General features: G+C 50.7%; 1 protein-coding gene and 1 long non-coding RNA gene across 3 annotated transcripts; one reads left to right on the top strand and one right to left on the bottom strand.

Moving 5' to 3' along the window:
• Window positions 1-1,569: 1,569 nt before the first annotated feature.
• Window positions 1,570-10,113, top strand: LOC123333827. Of its 2 annotated transcripts, none has more exons than XR_006551445.2 (3): window positions 1,570-1,854; window positions 2,225-2,374; window positions 8,150-8,280. It is a non-coding gene; the product is annotated as an uncharacterized LOC123333827 (long non-coding RNA). The 2 variants fall into 2 exon arrangements; XR_006551444.2 differs by lacking the exon at window positions 8,150-8,280 and adding an exon at window positions 9,980-10,113 and having other exon boundaries at window positions 1,571-1,854.
• Window positions 10,114-12,170: 2,057 nt separating this feature from the next.
• LOC102395607 (glutathione S-transferase P) lies at window positions 12,171-15,087 on the bottom strand. Its single transcript, XM_025286789.3, has 7 exons — window positions 14,963-15,087; window positions 14,729-14,764; window positions 14,350-14,456; window positions 14,139-14,226; window positions 13,473-13,576; window positions 12,605-12,712; window positions 12,171-12,439 (listed from the first exon to the last, which is right to left on the bottom strand). Coding segments are annotated over exons 1-7 (633 nt in total). The 5' UTR covers window positions 14,964-15,087; the 3' UTR covers window positions 12,171-12,250.
• Between the last annotated feature and the right edge of the window lie 8,713 nt (window positions 15,088-23,800).

Here is a 23,800-nt window from a genome sequence, read left to right as displayed (position 1 = left end):
TTAATCTCCGTGAGGTCCTTACAACGGGGCCCGAACGTTGTAAGTGCTCTGTGTTTGCTGTTCTCGTTTTTTATTATTCCAGGGACAAGGCTTTTGGTCACGCTGTCGTATCTTCTCACTGGATTGACAGCTGTGGCGTGCCCCTTTCCCTCTTTTCCCATTTGCACAAGTTTTCTGAGGGTAAAAGTCATCGTTTCCTGAAGCATCACTAGGACTCACCGTAAGGCCATCTGGACCTGGGGCCTCTGCTTAGGGGTGATCTGACCACTGTTTCCATTTCTTTTATGGCCATTTGTTTATTTCCTTGAGTCAGTTTTGAACACCTATATTTTAAAGACTGTTTTCTTCATGGATTGTCCCTTTTTCTAATATAAAATATTTCTCTGCTTTTAACGATTTTGCCTTGAGGTCTAGGGTCTCTGATATTACTATTGCTACCTAAGCTTTCTTTTCATTAGTATTTGGGTTTTTCTTTTCTTTCTTTCTTTCTTTTTTCGGCTGTGCCATGTGACATAAGGGATCCTAGTTCCCTGACCAGCAATAGAACCTGTTAGCCCTGCATTGGGAATATGGTCTTAGCCACTGGAACACTAGGGAAACCCCTGGGATCTTTTCTTTTTATTTTCCATCTTTCTCTTGTTTTAGGGATGACTTTAAAAACAACCCATATTTAAATTTTCGTTTTGTTTTACTTTAACCCAATGTCACTGTCTTTTAAAAAGAGTCTGACCTATTTACATTTATTGGTATTTCCACTGGAACATATATCTGCCATATTATATTATGTTTTCTACTTAGCATTCTTTCTCTTGATTTCTTTTTCATCTTTTTTCTGAACTTCTATTGAATTAATTGAATTTTCTTTGTGCTATTCCCTTCTTCCCCAGTATTGGTTTCAAAGTTATACATTTTATTTCTATTTTTAGTGGTTTCCCTTACATTTTTAACACTGATGGAAATTTCCTTTTCCAGCAAAAGCTAATCTATACGTCTATCCTCCTGCTGAATTGAAACAAAAACAGGTGGTCCTGCGTCTCTCTGTACTTACCTCTATCACAAGTTCTGCATCCCTGTTTTCTGGGTTGGCCCTGTTTATGACCTGGCAGAGAGGGCATTTCTGGCACCATGCTTCATGCTCTTGGTGGAGACCTGGCCTCCATCACTGAAGCCTCTCAGCCTTGTTCACCAGCACGGGTTACAGACTGAAGACTTGGCCCCAGGCCCTGTGCGTTCAGCTTGGCCGTGTTCCCGCTTCCTGGCTAAGTCACAAGGCTTCAGCTCCCACCCCAGGCTGGGGGTTTCTTCCTATTTCTTTCCTTCAAAGAGAGCCTTATTTCGAGTCTACACAGAATTCCCTTGTTCATTTCTATGTGATTGGCATGTCATTACTAACGCTTTTTTCCCCTTCTCTGTTTCTTTGAGAGGGAAACGGTGCATCTTCGGTTCTACTCTAATATCTTCAACTGGATAGCTCCCTATTTTTTTACCACTAATTTAAACTTGAGAAAATCAGTCAGCCTTCGCTGGTGAGGCACACACGGGACAAGGTGAGCGCGAGCAGCGTAATTAACGGCTCACATGACCCAGCCTCCCTCCCTGCTCTCCAGGGCAGAGCGCCCACACATGCCCTGCAGACCGTCTGGTCCTGGAGTGAGAACCTGTCGGCCTACCAGGGTCCCAGGGTCCCTCTTTGGCTTATAGTGGTCCTGAAGCCCTGGGCACCATCTGCAGCCTCCATCAGGGAGCACCTGTGAAGTCTCAGCCCCAGGGATCAATACAGTCCCCTCGGCCCACCCACCCCAGCACCTCCTTGGCGGCAGACGCATACTCAGACACCTGGTGGATCAGGTCGAGGTATCTGCAGGGTCTCCGTGTCAGCCCCTTTCCTGTCTTCACGTTGCCCCTTGGCATTCTGCCTACACCCCCTCTGGCCCTTAACACAAGAGCTCTAGTTTCTTTTTTGCCCCATGTAGCCCTTGACTGCTATTTGGGATGACAGACACCAGGAAGAGCTTACACACCCCTCGACTAATCCCAAGCCTTTAGAAATACGAGACTCAAGTTTCAGTTTTTAGAAATGCCAGGACCTACCTTATAAATCAGCAAAAAGCAAAACCTGTTGAGTGTTTATTAGAAACAGATTGAGCCGTTCATCTTCTGTTACATGTTCTTCCTCCCATGACCACTTTGCACCTTCCAAAGACAATTTCCTCCCAATATACAGAACTCAGAGCCATGAAGGACACATGGTCGGGGGCGCCGCTGCAACGGTCATGACGCCATAGCCAGTATTTATGGCTTCCTTCCTCCTTCCCGAATCCCACGTTCCCTCTGCCTCCAGCCAGAGCCGCAGCTGCTCAGGAGACTTTACCAGGTGGGTTGACTTAATATCATAAAGATGTCACATCTTTCCAAGTTAATCTACAAACTCATTGCAATTCCAATCAAAATCCCATCAAGGCTTTTCATAGAGCTGGGAAAACTGGTTCCAAAATGGATACAGGGTCTTCCCTGGTGGTCCAGGGGCTAAGACTCCATGTTCCCAATGCAGGGGGCCAGGGTTTGCAGGCTGTAACTAAAGATCCAGTGCAGCCAAATAAATAAATATTTTTTTTAAATAAATAAAATGGATATAGAAGAACAAAGGGCCCAGGATAGCCAGCCTCATCTTGAAGATGAACAAAAGAATTGAGGGGAGATCTGCCAGAGAGTAAGATTAGTTATAAAGCTAGAGTGATCAAGACAAGGAGACCAGGCTTCCGACATATTGTGCTTCTTTATCATCATTTTCTAGAAGTTCTGCCACTTTGATTTCTATTCCTTTTTTTTTTTTTTTTGAAATTTTACTTATAGCATAAAGTTATTTGTATTTATTTTGGGAGAAGGCAATGGCACCCCACTCCAGTACTCTTGCCTGGAGAATCCCATGGACGGAGGAGCCTGGTAGGCTGCAGTCCATGGGGTCGCTAAGAGTCGGACACGACTGAGCGACTTCACTTTCACTTTTCACTTTCATGCATTGGAGGAGGAAATGGCAACCCACTCCAGTGTTCTTGCCTGGAGAATCCCAGGGATGGCGGGGCCTGGTGGGCTGCCGTTTATGGGGTCGCACAGAGTCGGACACGACTGAAGCGACTTAGCAGCAGCAGTATTTATTTTTGGCTGTGCTGGGTCTTCATTGCAGCGTGCAGGCTTCCCATTGCGGTGGCTTCTCTTACTGTGGAGTGTGGGCTCTAGGGTGTGGGCGCTGGCAGCACGTGGGCTCCATAGCTGTGGCTCCCAGGCTGAGGGATTTTCTCTCAGCTCCTGTGCCATGTAGGATCTTTCCAGATCAGGGATCAAACCCATGTCTCCTGCATTGATAAGGAGGATTCTTTACCACTGAGCCACCAGGAGAGCCCTCGGTTTCTTTCTTGACATGTCATTTTAAGAGAGATTTATAAATATACTTATAAATATAAATATTATATCTATAAACATTAGGGTCTTTGTGTTTCCTGAGTTATTTTTTTTCATTTTATCACTTATAAGGAGAGACTGTTGTCTGTACTGTTTCTTTCTCTCCCTCTGGAATGTTGTAAAACTTTCTCTGAGCCATGATATATAGTTATTGAAGCAAATATCCCAAGAACAGTTGAAAGGACAGTGCCTTCTCTGTTTCCTTATTGCAGAGTTTGACATTTGTTGTTTCCAGATGTCTCAGTCTCTATCTTCCCATCAGCTTTCTGTTTATGAAAGTCAGGGTATGTGATTTGGTGCATAGAAGCTCATAACTATAAACACTTCAGATGTTTCCTGCCAACATGAGAGATGGAGTGTGTGTTTGCTTTTTATGCTTTTTGTGGCTTTGAGGGGATTCTGAAAGATTTGTGGGAACACCATCTGCAACATCAGAAACCACTGGGCCCCCTCTGGCCGTCAGATGGTCCAAATATATCTCCTTTATCATCTCTCTAATAACTGATAATAGTAGCTATCCTCGTACAAGAGAAATCCTGAGTTGGTTTTTTTTTTTTTGGCTGCACTACACAGCATGCAGGATCTTCCTTATCTGCCCGGGGACTGAACCCATGCTCCCTGCAGTGGAAGCCTGGGGTCTTAAGCACTGGACGACCAGGGAAGTCCCTGAGAGATCCTGAGTCTTGATCTAGTCAAGTTCATTCATTTGAGGGCCTCATTTAAGGAATTCATCCCCAGTCCAAGGTCACAATGAAAAATCTTATATTTTTTTTGTTGGTATTTTATGTTTCTTGTTCACACATAAGTGAGCCCTATGGCAGTGTTTTTGAACCTTGATACTATGGACATCTGGGGCTGTACAATTTTTTGTTGTGGGTGGCTTTCCTGTGCATTATAAGATGTTTGGCCGCATCCCTAAGTGCCAGCAGCACACCATAAGTTGTGGCAACAAAAATATCTCTACACAATTAAAAAGTCCCACTCGTCAGTTGATGGCTGTTTGGGTTGTTTCCAGTTCTTGGCTGTGATGAGTAAAGCCTCTATGAACATTCACAGGTCTTTTGTGGACACATAATTCCATTTCTCTTGGTTAAATACATCAGAGTTGAATGGCGGGATACAAAAATATCTCTAGACTTGGTCAAGCATAATCTGGGGGACAAAATCACCCCTAATTGGGAACCACTGATCTATCTGGAGTTTATTGTTGTAAATGGCATGAGCTAAGAAGCCACTCATTTTTCTCAATACAGTAAATCAGTTTTACTAAGCAACTCTTCAGACATTTGTGATGCTACTGCCATTACACACCAGGCTCCTGTATATGCAGAGATCTTAAGCAAGATCAAACCAGTCCCTCCTAAAGGAAATCAGTCCTGAATATTCATTGGAAAGACTGATGCTAAAGCTGAAGCTTCAATGCTTTGGCCTCCTGATGGGAAGAGCCAGCGCCGGGCGTTGGTAATGGACAGGGAGGCCTGGTGTGCTGCAGTCCATGGGGTTGCAAAGAGTCAGACATGACTGAGCGACTGAACTGAACTGAACTGAAAGTTGAAAAATATGCATAAAAATAGAAAAGATAAAAGCATGGAAAAATGAGAAAAATAGAGTATTAGTGAGGAAATCTAGAAAGGGAGAGAGACAAGGGAAAAAATAGTAGGGGACAGATTATCAGATGAATGCGCTTCCCTTGTGGCTCAGCTGGTAAGGAATCTGCCTGCAGTGCGGGAGACCTGGGTTCGATCCCTTGGTTGGGAAGATCCCCTGGAGAAGGGAAAGGCTACCCACTCCAGTATTCTGGCCTGGAGAATTCTAGGGATTGTAGAGTCCATGGGGTCGCAAAGAGTTTGACACAACTGAGTCACTTTCACTTATCAGATGAATAATACATATTCTCAGGCCTGAAGAAGATGAGCTGTCAGGTTGAAAAGCATAATAAGTACCCCGCACATTGAATGAAAACGGACCCAAGACTGATAGGCGAGCCAACCGTGAAATTCCAGGGCCCCCAGGAGGCAAATGCAACCTTGCGAAGAGAGAGGAACACCACACACAAGGCATAAAGAACTTGAAACTGCATCTTATCTTGTGGTGATGACGAAACAAGTGCTTTGACACTTAGGCATCTCCGTGCCCTCCCATGAAGCTGGGCAGGTCCTTGCTGTTGCCTCAGTGAAGACAGAGGATGCCACACAGTGGGGCTTCCCAGGCTAAGTTCAAGAAGGTCACACAGCTTTGTGGTGTCTCTGGAAACGCTCACTCCAGTCATTGTGTCAAAGGTCCTGAGGCTGCCACAGAGAAAGCGCAGGTGGAGAGAACAGAGCTGGAGAGAGAGGGAGGGGAAGGAGGGAGCAGGGATGAAGAAACACCTGCTCCCACTGCCCAGCCCTGGAGCAACACTCGTCACTTCCGCTGCGTCCAGATACAAGGGGGCTCTGTGCCAAGGAAGAGGAAATGACTGACTAGATATAAAGCACCAGTTCAGTTCAGCTGCTCAGTCGTGTCCGACTCTTTGCAACCCCATGGACTGCAGCACTCCAGCCTCCCTGTCCATCACCAGCTCCCGGAGTTTACTCAAACTCATGTCCATTGAGTAGGTGATGTCATCCAACCATCTCATCCTCTGTCATCTCCTTCTCCTTCTGCCTTCAATCTTTCCCAGCATCGGGGTCTTTTCCAGTGAGTCCTTTCTTTGCATCAGGTGGCCAAAGTATTGGAGTTTCAGCGTCAGTCCTTCCAATGAATATTCAGGACTGATTTCCTTTAGGATGGACTGGTTGGATTTCCTTGCAGTCTAAAGGACTCTTAAGAGTCTTCTTTTTTCAACTTTATTTTCTGAGATTTTTCATTTCTGTTATCATATTTTAGGTTTTTTTTAAAAAGTACTTTCCTTTTTGAGAACTTTTTTGTTTGTTTTGTTTTGGTCACACCATGTGGCTTGCACATCTCCTGACCAGGGATTGAACCCACACTCCCTGCAATGAAAGCTGATCCAGTTTTAACCACTGGACCTCCAGAGAAGTCCCAGTGAACGTTCTTTTTTAATAGCCTCAGTTTATCTTCCGGGTCCCCTGGACTGCAAGGAGATAAAACCAGTCAATCCTAAAGGAAACCAACCCTGAATATTCATGGGAAGGACTGATGCGGAAGCTAAAACTCCAATACTTTGGCCACTTGATGTGAAGAGCTGACTCACTGGAAGAGACCCTGATGCTGGGAAAGATTGAAGGCAGGAAGAGAAAAAGTGACAGATGACAAGATGGTTGGATGGCATCACGGACTCAATGGATATGAGCTTGAGCAAACTGGGAGAAGAACAGGGAAGTGAAGAACAGGGAAGCCTGGAGTGCTGCAGTTCATGGGGTCAGAAAGAGGCATACGAGACTGAGCAACTGAACACCACCACCATCATCAATCTTCTGAGTTAGTAACTTTTCTTATCTCCCTGAAGATAATCATTAAAGTTTATTTTTAACTCCAGTTTTCTCATGCACAGTCTCTGCCTTCTCCGAGTTCCTTTCTCCCTCCTATTCATTGTTATCTTTTTTATGCTAGAGATTTCTCTCAAGTATCTGGCCATCATTGTCTGTGGATTTGCGGTATTATGATTGAGCAGGAAGTTTGACGGAAGTTCAGAAGTTCAGGAGTTTGAGTAAACTCCGGGAGATAGTGAAGGGCCGGGAAGCAGGTCTGCCTCCTACAGTCCATGGGGTCGCAGAGTCACGACTGAACAACAGCAACCAGGTGATCGAGGGGACTGTGATCTGTGTGGCAGGATTGCGGCCATCGGCTCAGTTTCCATTTCTCACGGATGCCCCCTCTGCACATGCTCCAGCTGGAGCCGGCCTGGTGATGCAGGCGGAGCTTGGGGGCCGGTGCTAGGGCTCGCAGGCTGCCAGCCTTGCCCACTGCCTGTCGCCAAGAGCAGGAGGCCAACCCAGATCTCCGCCAGGCCTGGATTCCTGATGTAGGGTGATGCCACCAAGTTTGCACTGCTGCAGTAGGTGCCTCGAAACCCACTGGGACTGAGTCAGCTGGGGAGGGAGGAAGCCAAGAACCTTCTAGAGGTCAGCGCCTCCAATTGTTCGGAGCTCTTTTCCTGCAGCAGGGTGATCCCACCAGCCACCCTAAGGTCCTCCCTTAACCCTTTATGTCAACAGCCTCAACGCCACCATCCCCCCACCCCCTCAATCTTACCCACCCCCCAACCCCCAGTCTTGCTCACCCCCACCCCCTGATCTTGCCCACTCCAAGTTCCTGATCACTGGCCTCTGCCCTGGACTCTGGACGCTGACCTTGGCCTTCTCTCTTTTCCTGGCAAAGTGGGCAGTGAGAGGTGCCACCCAAAGTTCTTCCTTGGAGAGCATCCTTCTCCAGGGTCCTTCAGGGAGGCCCACCCCAGCCAGAAGCCCAGCTCTTTCTTAGCCCCCAGGGCCCTCCAGGCTGAGTGGGGCGGGTATAGGCATGTTGGCAACGTGAATCACCAACTCCTACAGCTTCCCGGGTCCCTCAGTAACCACGTGCAATGGAAGCAGTGCCCTTTAGCACACCATCTCTGTCTTGGTGTTCTCAGGGGCAAGTCAGACTGATCCTCTGGTGCCCTGAGTATTCAGTCTCCTCCAGGGCCCAGAAATGAGCCAAGAACTGTTCCTGGAAAGAGACTGTGAGGGCTCCTGCTTTCTCCCAACAGGATTTCTCCACTCGAGGAGGAAGATGACAGAGGAAAAGGCTTCCAGTTGCTATGGGTGGGTCATCTCTCTGCAGAGGAGACTGAAGACACAACAGACAATGGCCAGACTATATATGGAAGTAGAATCTGACCCATGGCCTGCAGCGACCTGCCTGAAAACCAACCTCTTATTTACAATAACCAGACAGGAAGCCACCCCACAATAGGTCAGACTTGTAGGAAGCCTGATGACTATCTCTAGGATGATTTAGGATAACCCTTGTAATAATTGCCCCAATAAGTGACTGCTTCCTTAATTTTCATCCCCTCTTCCAACTTAGGGGGTTTCCCTCATAGCTCAGTGGGTAAAGAATCTGCCTGCAGTGTAGGAGACCTGGGTTCGATCCCTGGGTCAGGAAGATCCCCTGGAGAAGGAAGTGGCAACCAACTCCAGTATTCTTGCCTGGAGAATCCCATGGAGAGAGGAGCCTGGCGGGCTACAGTCCACGGGGTCACAAAAGTCGGGGACACGACGGAGCAACTTAACCATCACCTTCCAACTTAGGACCAACCAGAGGAAGCCAAATCTGCTCCCCTAAGCAGTGACATAGGATGCCCCACTTCCAGTCAGCCCGCCCAGAGCACCCCAGGCCGACAGCCTCCATTCAGGGCACACCTGAGTCTCCCCTTTTCAACCCCATAGGCTTTCCCACTCCTCTGCCTGCCTTTGAGCTCTGCCAATCAAGTGGCTGTGGCTGACTCCCTTGCTGGAGCACTCCCTGCCCTGAGGACACCCACCGCTTGTTCTCATTTGCTGGTCTTCACTTTCCCAGAGGGCTGCTAGAACCAGCTAGGAGGAAAGTGGGGTTTCCGAAAGAGAGCTGACGGAGGTGCTGCGGTCAGGAGGTGCTGGAGCACCGATAGTCTCTGTTCGTCCACGGGGGCGATGGACTAGGTGTGCAAGTGCACTGAGCTCCCTGGCAGAGGGAGCAGCCCAGCCCAGCTCTGAAACCATCCTTTGCTCTCCCCAGAGGCCAAACTCTATCCCACTTTGGCCCTGTAGCCGAATGTCCATGCCAAGGAGAGGGCTGTGCCCTTTAGTCGCTCTGATCAGCTTGGTGTCTTCCTCCCAACCGCCCTCCAGATAGACATTTTCTCAGACATTTCTCCATCACTGACAGCTCTCAGGGCCTGATCTGAGAGAGCCTTAGGGACCTAGTCCTGGGCTAGGGAGAATACCCCCGGGTCACAGCCCTCTCTCCTCCCCTGATCCCTTTCAGAGGCAGGACAAAGGTGGGAGCTGACTGGATTCCCTTCGCCTGAGCTGAGAGTAAAGGGTAGACCAGACAGGTTGGGTCAATTACGCTGCAACTCGAAAATGCCGGTAGTGGGACTTGCCTGGTGGTCCTGTGGTTAAGAATCCACTCTACAATGCAGGGGACGTGAGTTCGATGCCTGGTCAGAGAACTAGGATCCCACAAGTCTCAGAGCAACTGAGCCCATGCTCTTCAACCAGAGAGAAGCCTGCACACTCCAACTAAAACCCGATGCAGTCATAAATTTAAAAAATTAAAAAGAAAATGCCAGCAGTGTAAAACCACAAGGCCTCTGCTCAGCCACTCCACATGCCTTGCTCTATGCTGTCCTTGGAAGTGAATTACCCACTCTACCCACAGTCCAGCATCAGAACCTGTTATCTGGCCCCTCCCACTGCAGAGGGGACAGGGAAGTTTGATTTTCCCACGTTATGGATGTGCAATAGAAAAAGTCTCGCAAAGAGGGCTTCACTGTTGGCCCAGCCTCCTGTACTCCGTAAGAGTCTAATCCTGACCTCCTTTCTCTTTTTCACAGCAGTAAAATCCACGGCGCACCAGCAAGAGCCATTGTGTGTGCGCCGAGTGTGCTCAGCCAGTCTCCTGTTGATGGACACCTGGTGTTTTCAACCTGCATGTGATCACAAGCAATAAAATGAATAATCTTGCTAGCGCCTTTGTTCACACATCAACAAGTTACTTAAACTTTCTGTGATTCAGTTTCTCATCCATAAATAGGGATAAGCGTACCTACTCAAGGGTGGTAAGAATTAAAGATCATATATACTGAAGCATTTAGTATGATGCCTGGCATCCAAGGGACTTGATAAGCTTTAACAATTATCATTATTTGCAAGGGCAGCTATAGAGGGCTGGGGGATGAATGCCTCTTCAGTTTTGATCCACACTCCCTCAACCCAAAGTCCCCAACTGGCAGTGCCTGTTCCGGCCTCTAGTCAGGTTCCCCAGCCACCCACCCAATGGCACTGCTCTCAGCCATTCTGTGCTCCCAGGCCTCCCCAAGGGTGTCAGGCATTCCGTCCTGATGCTGGAGCCACACCTGCTCTGACACCACGAATGGCCCCTACGTAGGGCCTCTGGGTGTGGAATGGGTGCATGCAGGTATTTCTCTGTCAGACCACCATCCCTGCAGCATGTAGGCAGGTCACCTTAGTCACCACTCAGAGGCCTCCCCCTGGGCCCTCAAGTGACATTTCCTGGACGTCTCAACCTGTTATGAGTCCTCTCATAAGAAACAAGAGAAGCTGGGACTTCCCTGGTGGTCCAGTGGTTAAGCATGTACCTTCCAAAACAGGAGATGCGGGTTCCATCCCCGGCCTGGGAACTAAGAACCCACATGCCGCAGGGCAACTGAGCCCGCAACTTGAGAAAACGTGCGCCACACGGAAGACCCAGCACAGACAAGGTTAAAAAAAAAAAATTAATTTAAAAAATTACTTTAAAAAAGAAATGAGAGGTAGACTTCCTGAGAGGTCAGATTTCCTACTTTGAGCAGGAAGCTCTGATGCTGGGCAAGGCTTCCCAGAGAAGGGTCTTCTCCTCCAGGCTGAACTACAGGGGGCTGCCCATGGCCCCTTCCCTCCAGCCATTCCTGGGAGCCCCGAGAGCCCTAAGCTATTTGCACCCCAATGCCCACCCCCCACCGTGGACACCCCACAGCCAGCTCACCCAGGCTGGGCTGTTCTCTCTGCCCAGCTAACAAGGATGGGAAGAGAAGGCAGTAGGCAAGCCACCTGGATCACTGTGCTGCTCCCATGCCTGGAATGCACAGGGAAGCAAGGAGAGCCGCACCTGAGCACACATGACTGACCCTCCCACCGCCCCAGCCAGGGCTGCTCTGAGCCACTCAGCTCCTCTCCACATCTCTCCTCTCGGTCAAGGGCCCCTGAGCTCCTGCTGTCCTGCACAGGGGCCCTCCGGCAGGTGGCTGGCTGAGACCAGAAAACATGTTTATTTAAGTGAGCCTGTCTCTCTAGACTGTGTGGACATCCAGGACAGGGACCATAGTTAATTTCTCTTCCTTTTTTTTTTTTTTTCTTTCCCCTCTTTGTTTCTGGAGTTCAGTAAACACAGACCAACCCAAGGGCTTCAGGAAGACACCGATTATGTTTTGAAAGCGAAAGTGTTAGTTGCTCAGTCACATCTGACTCTTCGATCCCAGGGACTGTAGCTCACCAGTCTCCTCTGTCCCTGGGATTCTCCAGGCAAGAATAGTGGAGTGGGTTGCCATTCCCTCCTTCAGGGGATCATCCTCACCCAGGGATCAAACCTGGGTCTCCCACATATGAGGCAGATTCTTTCCTGTTTGATCCACCAGGGAAGCCTGATTGTGTTTTAGGATCCAAGTATCCCGGAGAAGGCAATGGTACCCCACTCCAGTACTCTTGCCTGGAAAATCCCATGGACGGAGGAGCCTGGTAGGCTGCAGTCCATGGGGTCGCTAAGAGTCGGACACGACTGAGTGACTTCACTTTCACTTTTCACTTTCATGCATTGGAGAAGGAAATGGCAACCCACTCCAGTGTTCTTGCCTGGAGAATCCCAGGGACGGGGGAGCCTGGTGGGCTGTGGGGTCGCACAGAGTTGGACACGACTGAAGCAACGTAGCAGCAGCAGCAGCATCCCAGCCAGTTGCCCTGGCCCTCCCCAAACCTGAGAGCCCAAGAGGATCAGGGAGGTCCCTGCCAAGAAAACTCAAGGCTCACTGCTTTTCTCTTGGAAGTTTTATTGGTCCTGGGGAAAGGGAAGCAGGCAGCCCCCTGCCTCGCGCAGAGAGTGCCGCAAGCCCTCACTGTTTCCCATTGCCGTTGATGGGCCGATTCATGTGCTCCGGGGAGGCCAGGAAGGCCTTGAGCTTGGGCCGGGAGTTGAGGCGGGCCACGTAGGCTGAGAGCAGGGGGAAGGAGTCCAGACAGCTGGGGGCCAGGACTTGGTGAATCCGAAGCAGGTCCAGCAGGTTGTAATCCGCAAAGGAGATCTGTAGGGCAGAGCAGGATGGGACTCAGGGGGCGTGAGAGTTGGGGGGGAGGGTGCCCAAGGCAGTCCCCAGCTTCGCTGAACCCATGACTCCCGTGCTGTCTCTGCATAGCTGTGCCATCTGGACAGAGCGGGGTGCAGAAGGGGCGGGGCAGGGCCAGCTCACCTGGTCGCCCACAATGAAGGCCTGGCCACCCTTGTTCTGGGACAGCAGAGTCTCGAAAGGCTTCAGGTGCTGGGGCAGCGCCTTCACATAGTCCTCCTTGCCCGCCTCCTGCCAGAGAGAGGCCACTGGGTATCATCCTCCTGGCTCTGGCCTGCTGCCGTCCCCGTCCCGTCCTCCGCCCCGGGGGATGAGAGGATGGCCACTCGCCCAGCCCCACCCTCCTCTCCTCACTCCCTACCCCAGGCTATTGCCACATCCTGTCCATTTCAGAGGCTGAGTCTTCTCTAGTCCACTCTTGTCATGATCATTCCCCAGCCTTGCAAAAGCCTCACAGGATCTTTCCAGATCGCACAGACACTGCCCTGCTTAGACTCCCCAAAGAGCATCTCCAAGCCAGCTGGCCGAGGCCTTCAGGAGCAGGCCTGCTGTCCCTCCAGCTCCATCCATCTCCTGACACTCTCCTTCGCACACACACTGAGGCACACCCTGCCTCTGCAAAACTGCTCCCAAGTGCCCAGATGTGCCCTGTGCCTGCACACTTCGTGCATCCGAAAGTACCAGCATCCCTTCCAGAAGCTCCTCCTTCTGCACCTGCTCCAGGAAGCCCTCCTGACTTCCCCGGGCTGAGGATTAGGGAACCATCTCTGGCTGGTCGTCTCCTGTCCTAGCACCGTTCTGCCATGGCCTGCTACCTGACCAGTCCCTCCCCCAGGCAGGGAGGCAGAAGGGTGTGTCCAGTCTACAGTGGCTCTTGATTCCCACCCCCGGGGATCAGCCAGAGCCACAAGAGGGGGGCGGTATAGGGTTAGAAGGAAACAAGCCCCTTTCTTTCTTTGTCCTCCATGTCCACCCCCACGCCTGCACTTACGTAGTTGGTGTAAATGAGGGAGACGTATTTGCAGCGAAGGTCCTCTACACCGTCATTCACCATGTCCACCAGGGCCGCCTCCCGCTGGTCCTTCCCATACAGCCCTGGGGTGGCAGAAGAGCAGAGGGCGTGAGTGGGAGCCTGAAAGCCAGGGCAACCTGACCCCCACCCCCCTCCGCCCCGCCCCGCCCACCGCAGCCAGGCCATGTGGCTGCCCGTGCACCTGGGCCAGGCAGGAGAGAGAAGGATGCGCAGGAAGAAAGGGGCTGAGTCTGCTGAGTCCGCGCTCCGAATTCAGGGCAGGTGGTCCCGCTCTAAGGCAGGGATCTTCCCAACCCAGGGATCGAACCCAGGTCTCCAGCACTGCAGGTGGATTCTTTACCAGCTGAGCCACAAGGGAAGCCCAAGAATACTAGAGTGGGTAGCCTATCCCTTCTCCAGGGTATCTTCCCAACCCAGGAATCGAACCGGGGTCTCCTGCGTTGCAGGTAAATTCTTTACCAACTGAGCTACCAGGGAAGCCCTAGATAACCTCCGCAGGCCTCCATTCCACAGGGTGGCTAGGCGATTTGATTGACATGGAGGAGGCTCAGCAGGTGCTCAGGAAGGCTGGCTGATGCCTGCCGCCCCGGCCTGGGCTGAGCCACTTGCAGTGCCAGGACTCACCGAGGGTGCGGCCCAGGTGTCGCAGGATGGCATTGGACTGGTACAGAGTGAGGTCTCCGTCCTGGAACTTGGGGAGCTGCCCGTACAGCTGGGGGGACGCACAGCTCTGTCAGAGACGCTGAGCTCGGCTGCCCCTCACCCCAGTGTTGCGCCCCCCACCCGCCCCCACAAGGTCCAGCTCCTGAGCTGGGGACGGGACAAAAGTACTCACGCAGGAGGCCTTGAGTGGGCCCTGCAGCCAGCTTTGCATGGCTACCACCTCCTCCTTCCAGCTCTGGTCCTGGTCGGCCAGCAGCATGCGCATGGCCTCGCAGCGCCCTGAGGGAGGGGAGGACGGGGCAATGAGGGTGGGCAGTGCCCTGGGCAGGGGCCAAGGGGGCTGGGGACTGCTCGGAAGACCTCACAGCACACGGCGGAGGGGCGGGCCAGGGCCGGGAGGCTAGAAGTACGTTAGCCCGGGCAGCTCCGGGGCCCAGGAAGGAGGCTCGAGTTAGTAGCCACGTGATGCCAGGGGAAAAAACGGGGGTGTGGGCTGCAGCCCTCAACCTCTGGCTCCCCTCCCGCCCACCCCCGCCGTCCCAGGCCCCTACCTTGAACCGGGAAGTAGACGATGGTGTAGGGCGGCACTGCAGGATGCACAAAGAAGCCAGTTAGCGGCGGGAGAGGCCTGTTCCGGGGGAGACGACACCGGCGCGTCCTCCCCGGGGTCCCATCCCCGGCTCTGGGCGCTCCAGCCCGCCCCCTCGAGAGCCCCAACTGCCCCCCCAAACACCCTGGGCGCCCCCCTCGGAATCCCTGGGAGCCCCAGGCAACGGGGAACTCACTCCTGGAGACGGGGAAGTCGGTAAAGGTGGCGGCTGCGGCAAGGCTCCAGCGCGCTCGGCGGCGGCCTGAGCCTTATAGCGGTGGGCGCGCCCCTCCCCGCCCCGCCCCGGCCCGGCCCGGCCCGGCCCGGCCGGCCGACCCGCCCCCCGTGCTGAGTCACGGCGCTGGCTACGAGCCGCGGCGCTGCCGCCCCCGCCCCACCACTTAATCTCCATCCCCTGGAGGCCCGCAGCTCGCCGGGGACCGATTGCTGAACGTCCGCCGGGCACTGATGAGCGAGGGCTTCCAGAGCCCGGAGGGTCCGCGCGGTCCGACCCCTAGTGGGGTCGCAGACCCCAGACACGCAAACCCCTGCGTGTGGACACTTGTTCCACAGACAAAAGGCAGATGCTGCACACAAAGACAGAGACACGCCCCTGTGCACCGAAGCCTGCACACCCAGCTCACGCCCTAGGTTGGCTTTTCAGACCCGTGGATCGTTTGGAGGCCACCGTGGAGTTCTTGTATGACTCATGTGCCCTGCTGCCCCTTCCTTACCATTTTTATCTAAATTAATTAATTTAAACATTAATTGGGCTTCCCAGGTGGTGCTAGTGGTAAAGAACCTGCCTGCCAGTGCAGGAGACCCTGGTTCCATCCCTGGGTTGGGAAGATCCCTTGGAGGAGGTCATGGCAACCCACTCCAGTATTCTTGCCTGGAGAGTCCCGTGGACAGAGCCTGACAGGCTACAGTCCATGGGGTCACAGAGTTGGAAAAGACTGAAGCGACTGAGCACACACACAAATTAATTCTCACTTCAGCTCGGATATGCCTGCAGAGGGAACCTGTCTTACTCTCGTAAGTGGAAGCAAGCAGCACTTGTGACAAGTACCTCACTGTAGAAACGCGACCCGAGAACAAGATGGTTTTGTAAATCCCAGACAACGGGACACTGTGTGTGTGTGTGTTAGTTGCTCAGTCCTGTCCGACTCCTTGTGACCCCATGGACTGTGGCGCACCAGGCTCTGTGGTGCATTGAATTCTCCAGGCAAGAATACTGGAGTGGATTGCTATTTCCTTCTCCAGGAGATCTTCCCGACCTAGAGATCAAACTCAGGTCTCCTGCACTGGAGGCACATTCTTTACGGTCTGATCTTCCCTTTTCAAACGTGCCACTAACAAGGTTAGGTGTTTCTGGCACAATAACACCCAGCTGATCAGCGTCCTTCAGTTCCATCAGGATTGAGAGTGATTTTAAGGATTCCAGGACAAGCATCCAAGCTATTTAACCCCAACTGTCCACCTGGGAGCCCCTTTCCAAGTCGTTCAGGCACTACTCTGGGTCTCCCTTCTGGCAGTGATGGAGAAAGCTTCAGAGAGGGGTGTCCAGGTGGTGTTTCATAAGGACCCCTCCCCTAGAGCTGGCCTGATGCAGAGGAGCCAGGCCCCAGGCAGGACACCTTGGGTTGAGCCCTGGGCAAGTTCTCCAAGCACATCCAGGTGGAAGCTTCTGGACTTGGTGACTGTGTGGGGAAGGAAGCCCTATGGGAAATGGAGAGGGGGACCCAGGAGGAGAGGCAGCCACTGGGAGGACATCCAACATCGTGCTGGACCTGGTGAGTCCAGGTGTTTGTGGGATTGGGGTGGCAGTCGGGGCAGAGGCAGAAAGAAAACCCAGACAGGAGTCAGGAGAACCACATTCCTGCCTAAGGACCAGTGCGCCTCTCCTGACCCCTTGACGTCTCCTGCACCCCCACCCTGCCCCACCCCAGCAGGGATTCTTCAGGGGCCATGCAAAGCTTGAACAATATCGTCAGTATGTAACTTTCTAAGTGGATAATGAAACTATCATTTCCTTATACATCACCACTGGCCCAGGCAGAGGAGGTACAGGCAAGGACAGGACTGCTCTGAGGCAGTCAGTTCTGGCCCCCGGAAGGGCTGGGCCAAGCCATCAGCGCAGTCCTTGGGCCTTAGCACATGCTCCAGGTTCCCACCCGCCAGGGGCCAGCACTTAGGGTCTCTGCTCCTCCTCTACTCACGACCCTCTTCCCTCAGGTCCCACCAACACCGTCTTCATCCCTTAAGGCACAAAACTCTTTTTCTTCTTTTTCTTCCAGAAGAGCTCCCTTTGCTTGTTTGACCTGAGCTAAAAGTCACCTGAAATTTGCCTCCCCCAGTTCTTAACATCCTGTATTCAATGAGCTACAAAGAGCAAAGAAAAACATAAACAGTTGCAATTTTATATCAAAAACAAACTTCCTGTACATTTCCCTTCCTGCTACACTCTCCCTTTGCAGCACATTCCACAGCCCTGATGAGGACCACACGCCCCCCACCTGCAAAGACACACCCACACCCGCACAACCCTTTCACACACATCATACTCAAACACACCTGCACACCCCCACGCACAATGATCGGGACTAGAATCTCACCAGGCACCGCAGAGGCCCCCTCCTCTGGGGTCTCGAGGGCCTGAGAGGGACAGCCAGACCTCAATCTTCCTGTACAGGCAGGGTGCTTCCTGCTGTTCAGTTGCTCAGTCATATCCGACTCTCTGCGACCCTGTGGACTGCCGCACCCCAGGCTTCCCTGTCCATCACCATCTCCCGGAACTTGCTCAAACTTATGTCCATCGAGTCGGTGATGCCATCCAACAGTCTCATCCTCTGTCGCCCCCTTCCCCTCCTAGGTCTGGGCAATTGAAGTGGGGGGTTGAGGTGGACAAGGTTGGGGGGTGACCCTGGCTGGTGTTCCCCGCCCCCACCCGTCCTGCTGTGGCCCCAGCCCCAGACTCTGTCCCTTTCCCACGGTTCTGAGTAGACTTAACTCAACCTCCCTGATTGCCCCGGGGTATACAGGAGCATTTGTCTACCCCTACTCTCCTTTCCTGTGCCATGTGGATCTTAAGAGATCTCCAGGGTTCGTTTTATTTTTTCAGGCAGGGCTTTATTGGGGCCTCTACCCAGGTTCAATCCCTGGGTCAGGAAGGTCCCCTGGAGGAGGAAATGGCAACCCACTCGTGTTCTTGCCTGGAGAATTCCATGGACAGAGGGACCTGGTGGGCTACAGTCTGTGGGATCCCAAAGAGTCTGACACAACTGCGCAACTAATACTTTCACTTTTATTTCCTGGTAACAGCAAGGGAGATGGAGAACAGAGCAAACAACAGTTTCCCTTGCTCTCTGGCATGTTGTGGGGGGCAGTGGTGGTGAGCTTGTTCCTTATATTGAGTGAGGGTAGTAGGGGTGTGTCCAGGGGTCAGGCCAGACGGCTGGCTTAGGTGTTTTCTCCACTCCTCTGCTGGTTTCCGGGTTCATTTCAACTTGTCTCATCCCTCTCTCCTCCCACGGCGCAGTCGCAGGGCCATCCTGGGCCGTTCCTGCCTGCTGGACCTCAAGGGTGTGTATGGTGTGTGTGTAGCACGCCTGCTCCTCAGATTCTGGTCCAACGTCTGCTCTGGCTCCGCCCTCCCCCTTTGTGTGCATTTAGTTAGTTCCGTGTTCCCTTTATCCCCACATTTCATTCTGCTGCGTCCCAGGTATGTGAACACTCGATTTACATAAGTAGCGCCAGGCTGCTGTCCCAAATGGCTGCTCCAGCCCGCCCCAAACCCCAGCTACTCTTCAGATTCATTCCTACCCTTCAGACTCATTCCAGACCCATGTACCCCCAACACGCAGCATCAGCAGCTTTGGAATGTTTGCCAGTCTTATTGGTATAAAGTTGTTCTAAATGGCATCCCTCTTTCCTAGGATCTGCATCATCTCGTCCCATGCACCTTGAATTTTGCTTTCCTCTTCTGTTTTGCCCTTCATATCTTGACCATTTTCTGTTTGGCTTGCTGCCTATTTCTTGTTGATTTGCAGGAGTTTATTCTAGATATCGGGCTTCCCTGGTGGCTCAGAAAATAAAGAATCTGCCTGCAATGATGGAGGCATTGGGTTCCCATCTGGGTTGGGAAGATCCCCTGGAGAAGGGAACAGCTACCCACTCCAGTATTCTTCTTGCCTGGAGAATCCCATGGACAGAGGAGCCTGGAGGGGTACAGTCCTTGAGGTCAGAAATGTTTCAAGCATCACAGAAACCTTCTCTGTTCACTCTGTCTCTTCCCTTTGTTCAAGATGTCTTTCTTTAAACAGTGTAATCAGGAGGGGTTTTCTCTGGGGGAGTGGATTGCTTGTGTTTTGTGCTTTTGAAACTTTGTTTAAAAATCCTTTTATTTCTGAATTTTTTTATTTTGTTCTGTGCTGTTTTTAGCTGTGCTGAGCGGCATGCATGCGGGATCTTACTTCCCCAACAAGGGACGGAACCTGTGCCCTTCGCATTTGAAACGTGGAGTCCTAACCACTGAGCCACCAGGGAAGTCCTGTTACTGCTTGTTTTAACAACAAGAGAGAATACATGGAACATTTATACTTGCGTAAGTTGTAAGAGGCAATATTTTCTAGTTAGGTCACACAGCTTGTTTAAAAACAAAAACAACTTTAAGAAACGTCTTTAATTACAGCCCTGGATCACAATAATATGCTCTTATGTTTTCTTTTATTAACTTTGTCGTCACTTTCACATTTACACCATCAATCAAGAGGCCGCCTTGCCTGTACTGTCAGGGAGGAATTCACCTCACCAACACCATCTACTGAACAATGTACCAACTTACATACTGAGCTCCTGAAGCTGTCGGGTCAGTTCTGTATTCTCTTCTGTGTCTGTTCCTTGGCCAGTGCCATAATTTTTCAAAAAATATTTATTTAGTTAATCTACTTATTTGGCTGTGCCAGCTCTTAGTTGAAGCACGTGGGATCTTTTAGTTCCAGCTTGTGGCATGCGAACATGTGCAAGCAACCCAGGATCGAACCCAGGCCCCCTGTACTGAGAGCAAGGAGTCTTAGCCACTGGACCACCAGAGAAGTCCCTGTAATTTTTTTTTTATTATTATTACTATAACCTTACAGGGCTTCCTTAGTAGCTCAGACAGTACAGAATCTGCAATGCAAGAGACCTGGGTTCAATCCCTGGGTTGGGAAGATCCCCTGGAGGAGGGACTGGCTACCCACTCCAGGATTCTTGCCTGGAGAATCCCATGGACAGAGGAGCCTGGAAGGCTACAGTCTATGGAGTCACAAAGAGTCAGACATGACTGAGTAACTAACACTTTCACTTTCATGGTCTTAAAACTCTGGTAAGGAAACACACACACTCCTTTCCTGAGTCCTCCTCTTCTTTGAAGGTTTTCTTAGCTATTTATGAATCTTTATTCATCTATAAAAATGCTTTTGTGAATTTATCAAATTTCTCCCAAATATCCAACCGAATTTTGATTAGGACTGCATTACATTTAGAGATGAATTTGAAGAGGACTCACATTACGGTAACTTTGTCATCTTACCCGATATTATCGCCTGAAAGAAAGTGAAACTTAGTCGATCAGTCGTGTCCGATTTTTGCAACCCGTGGGCTGTAGCCCATCAGGTTCCTCTGTCTACAGAATTCTCCAAGCAAGAATACAGGAGTGGGTTGCCATTCTCTTCTCCAGGGGTTGTTCCCGACCCAGCGATTGAACCAGGGTCTCCTGTTTTACAGACAGACTCTTTACCGCCTGAGCCACTATGGAAGCCCACAGGATAGTCTTGTTCTCTGCTTGTTCAGATTCTCTTCTATATCTTTTATTAAAGTTTTCTGCCAAGAGGTTTTACATATTCTTATATATTCTAGATTGGGCTTCCCAGGTGGCTCAGTGGTAAAGAATCTGTCTGCCAATGCAAGAGGCCTGAGTTCCATCCCTGGGTCAGGAAGATGCCCTGGAGAAGGGGATGGCAGCCCTCTCCAGTATTCTTGTCTAGGAAATACCATGGACAGAAGAGCCCAGCAGGCTATAGTCCATGGGATTGCAAAGAGTGGGACATGATTTAGCAACTAAACAACAACAAAATATATTCTAGATACTTTGTATCTAGCTGCTGTGAATAAAATCTGTTTTCAATGGTACCCCACTCCAGTACTCTTGCCTGGAAAATCCCATGGATGGAGGAGCCTGGTGGGCTGCAGTCCATGGGGTTGCTAAGAGTCGGACAGACTGAGCGACTTCACTTTCACTTTTCACTTTCATGCATTGGAGAAGGAAGTGGCAACCCACTCCAGTGTTCTTGCCTGGAGAATCCCAGGGACGGGGGAGCCTGGTGGGCTGCCGTCTATGGGGTCGCACAGAGTCGGACACGACTGAAGCAACTTAGCAGCAGCATTAAAGATGTAGAGAAATTCTAGAAATACTATGATTTTGTAGGTTTCTATCTAGCAATATTACTGAAATCTTATTGATTCTAATAGTCTGTTGAGTTCATTCTAAATGAATGCTCACATCATCTGCAAATAAGGAGAGTTCTATCTCCTTTCTTCCAATCCATACAGTTTTAATTTATTTTACTTTCTTTATTTCATTGGCCAGAACCTCCAGAACTATATTAAATATGAATATCTTGCTTTTGATATTAAAGGGACATGTGAGCATGAATGAAGAAGGAAATGTCTTATCTAAATCCTCCCTTTTCGCATGGCTCGGGGTGACTTTGCCCCTGGTCAGGGTGTCTGAGCCAGGGTTAAGGGCCATTGTGTAGAATATCTGCTGTGAATTTTTGGCATGGAAACTGCATCGAGTTCAAGAAATTCTCTTCCATTCCCAATTTAATAAGACTTTGTGTCATAAATAAATAAATCTTATTAAATGTGTTTCCTACATTGCTTCATGTAGTCAGATGGTGTTTCTCCTTTATTTTTATTTGTGTAGAAAATTATACTGATACATTTCTAATGAATTCCTTTTTTGTTTTCTTATTGTTGTTGTTTAGTTACTAAGCTTTGTCCAACTCTGTTGTGATACCCATGGACTGTAGCACTCCTAGATGATATATTTGTTGAGGCAGTCCAAGCAAGGGCTGGAAAAGAATTTCCAGACACAGAGTATTGCAGAAAGGAGTGAGTTTATTAAGAACAAACAGCAGAGGTATTGTGGGCACTGTGGGCACAGCGGTTGACAGCAAAGACCCAGCACAACCAAAAATAAATAATTTAAAAAAAAGAAGATTATTTAAAAAAAAAAAGTAAAACAGAGCTGAGACTTCCCTGAAGTCCAGTGGCTAGGACTCCTGACTCCCAGTGCAGGGGGTCTGGGTTCCATCCCTGGTCAGGGAACTAGATTCCCACATGCCACAGCTAAGAGTTCACATGCCGTGAACTATCAGACCTGATGCAGCCAAATGAATAAATAAATTCAAATAAAATAAAAGGGAGCTCCTCAGATGTGACTCCAGACACTGTGGTCTGGATAGTTCTGTATCCAGGGCTGTCCTGTATTCTGCAGCTTGCCTCTCAGCACCCCTGTCTTCTACCCATTACGAGCCAGCAGCCTTCCCTGGATGATCAAGAATGTCCCCAGACAGTGCCAGATGCCCCCTGGGGGCGCTCAATCTCCAACAATTGAAAACCACAGGTCCAGAAGGACTTTTTCATCTTCTCCTTGTGCTTCAATTTTAAATGCATCCGGAGCTCCAGCAAGAGGGAACGCCACGGTTGCACTTTGGACATGTCCTTTAGGGAGACGTTTTCTTCTTAGAAATGCTGCAATATTTTTCCTCTTCTCCCTCTTTATCACCATGACACCAAATTTCTGCTTTGAAGTGAAAAAACAAACATACCCCTCTGCAATCAGGACCTGAGCTGCTGATCAGAGCCTGACTCTGATTCTACTCTCTCTCTCTCTCTTTTTTTTTTTTAACAGTAATTGCTCCCACTTCCTTCTGGGTAAGCGCCCACCTGGCTTCGTTGTTTCAGGCTTCTGGCATCCTGTTGCCATGGGGAACCCAGATCTGCACAGCTTCCCCTACTGTCAGCTCTGGCCTGCAGAGGGGCACGGCCGTGAGACTCATAGCGAGGCTGGGGCCCTCTCACCAGTGCAACCTTTACTTCTTTGGTTTATGTGGCGTTCCCAGCCTTACGCAGAATAACCAGCCCTGCGTGCCTACTTCTCTGAGCCTTATACCTACACTTCCCTTATAGTTCAGTCGATAAAGAATCTGCCTGCAATGCAGGAGACCCGGGTTCGATTCCTGGGCCAGGAAGATCCTCTAGAAAAGGAAATGGCAACCCACTCCAGTATTCTTGCCTGGAAAAGTCCATGGACAGAGGAGCATGGCAAGCTACAGTCCATGGGGTAACAAGAGTCAGACACGACTTAGCGACTTAACCCGTACCTGTACCTTCCACCATCTATCATGGCAATCCTAGCATTTCTACCTCACTTGGTGTGGATATTACTGCTAGGAGCCACCCTAACAGTTCTAGTGCCTCATTTCCTGGTGTCCTTGCCAGAAATTGAATCCAATAACCCTGGAGAGTGTTCCCAGTTCAATAAACTCTCCTTGGTTCAACATCAGATTCCTTTGACACCGTCCAGCCCCTGGCACATTCTCCTGGTCCGTGCCCTCTGGGTCTCTGGCTCCTTTGTAGGCAGTCTTATTCCTCCCTTATCAGCCCAGCTTGTCCCCACCTAGTCGTATGGTGATCTCACCTAGTTATTTACACAGTGGTTGGAAGAGGCGGTGGGGGGGGGGGGGGGGGGGGGAGGTGCTGCATGCTGTCTTGCATGGGACAGGGGTGGGGCTGAGCATTAGCCCTTAACCGAGAGTAGTGGGCCACTTCTGGCTTGAAGGTTCACCGGAAGCTGGAGATTCAAGAATTTGGGGGTGTGTCAGCCCAGATGTTGCCCTGCTGTACGGCAGAGTCTCCTGACCTGGGCACAGCAGAAATGCCTCGATGGAAACTGTACCTTCTTTAGAGCTCAGCTGCTCTCCGGATT

Source organism: Bubalus bubalis, chromosome 5, assembly GCF_019923935.1.
Source record: "Bubalus bubalis isolate 160015118507 breed Murrah chromosome 5, NDDB_SH_1, whole genome shotgun sequence".
Taxonomy (NCBI): domain Eukaryota; kingdom Metazoa; phylum Chordata; class Mammalia; order Artiodactyla; family Bovidae; genus Bubalus; species Bubalus bubalis.
This window is presented reverse-complemented; position numbering and strand designations above follow the sequence as displayed.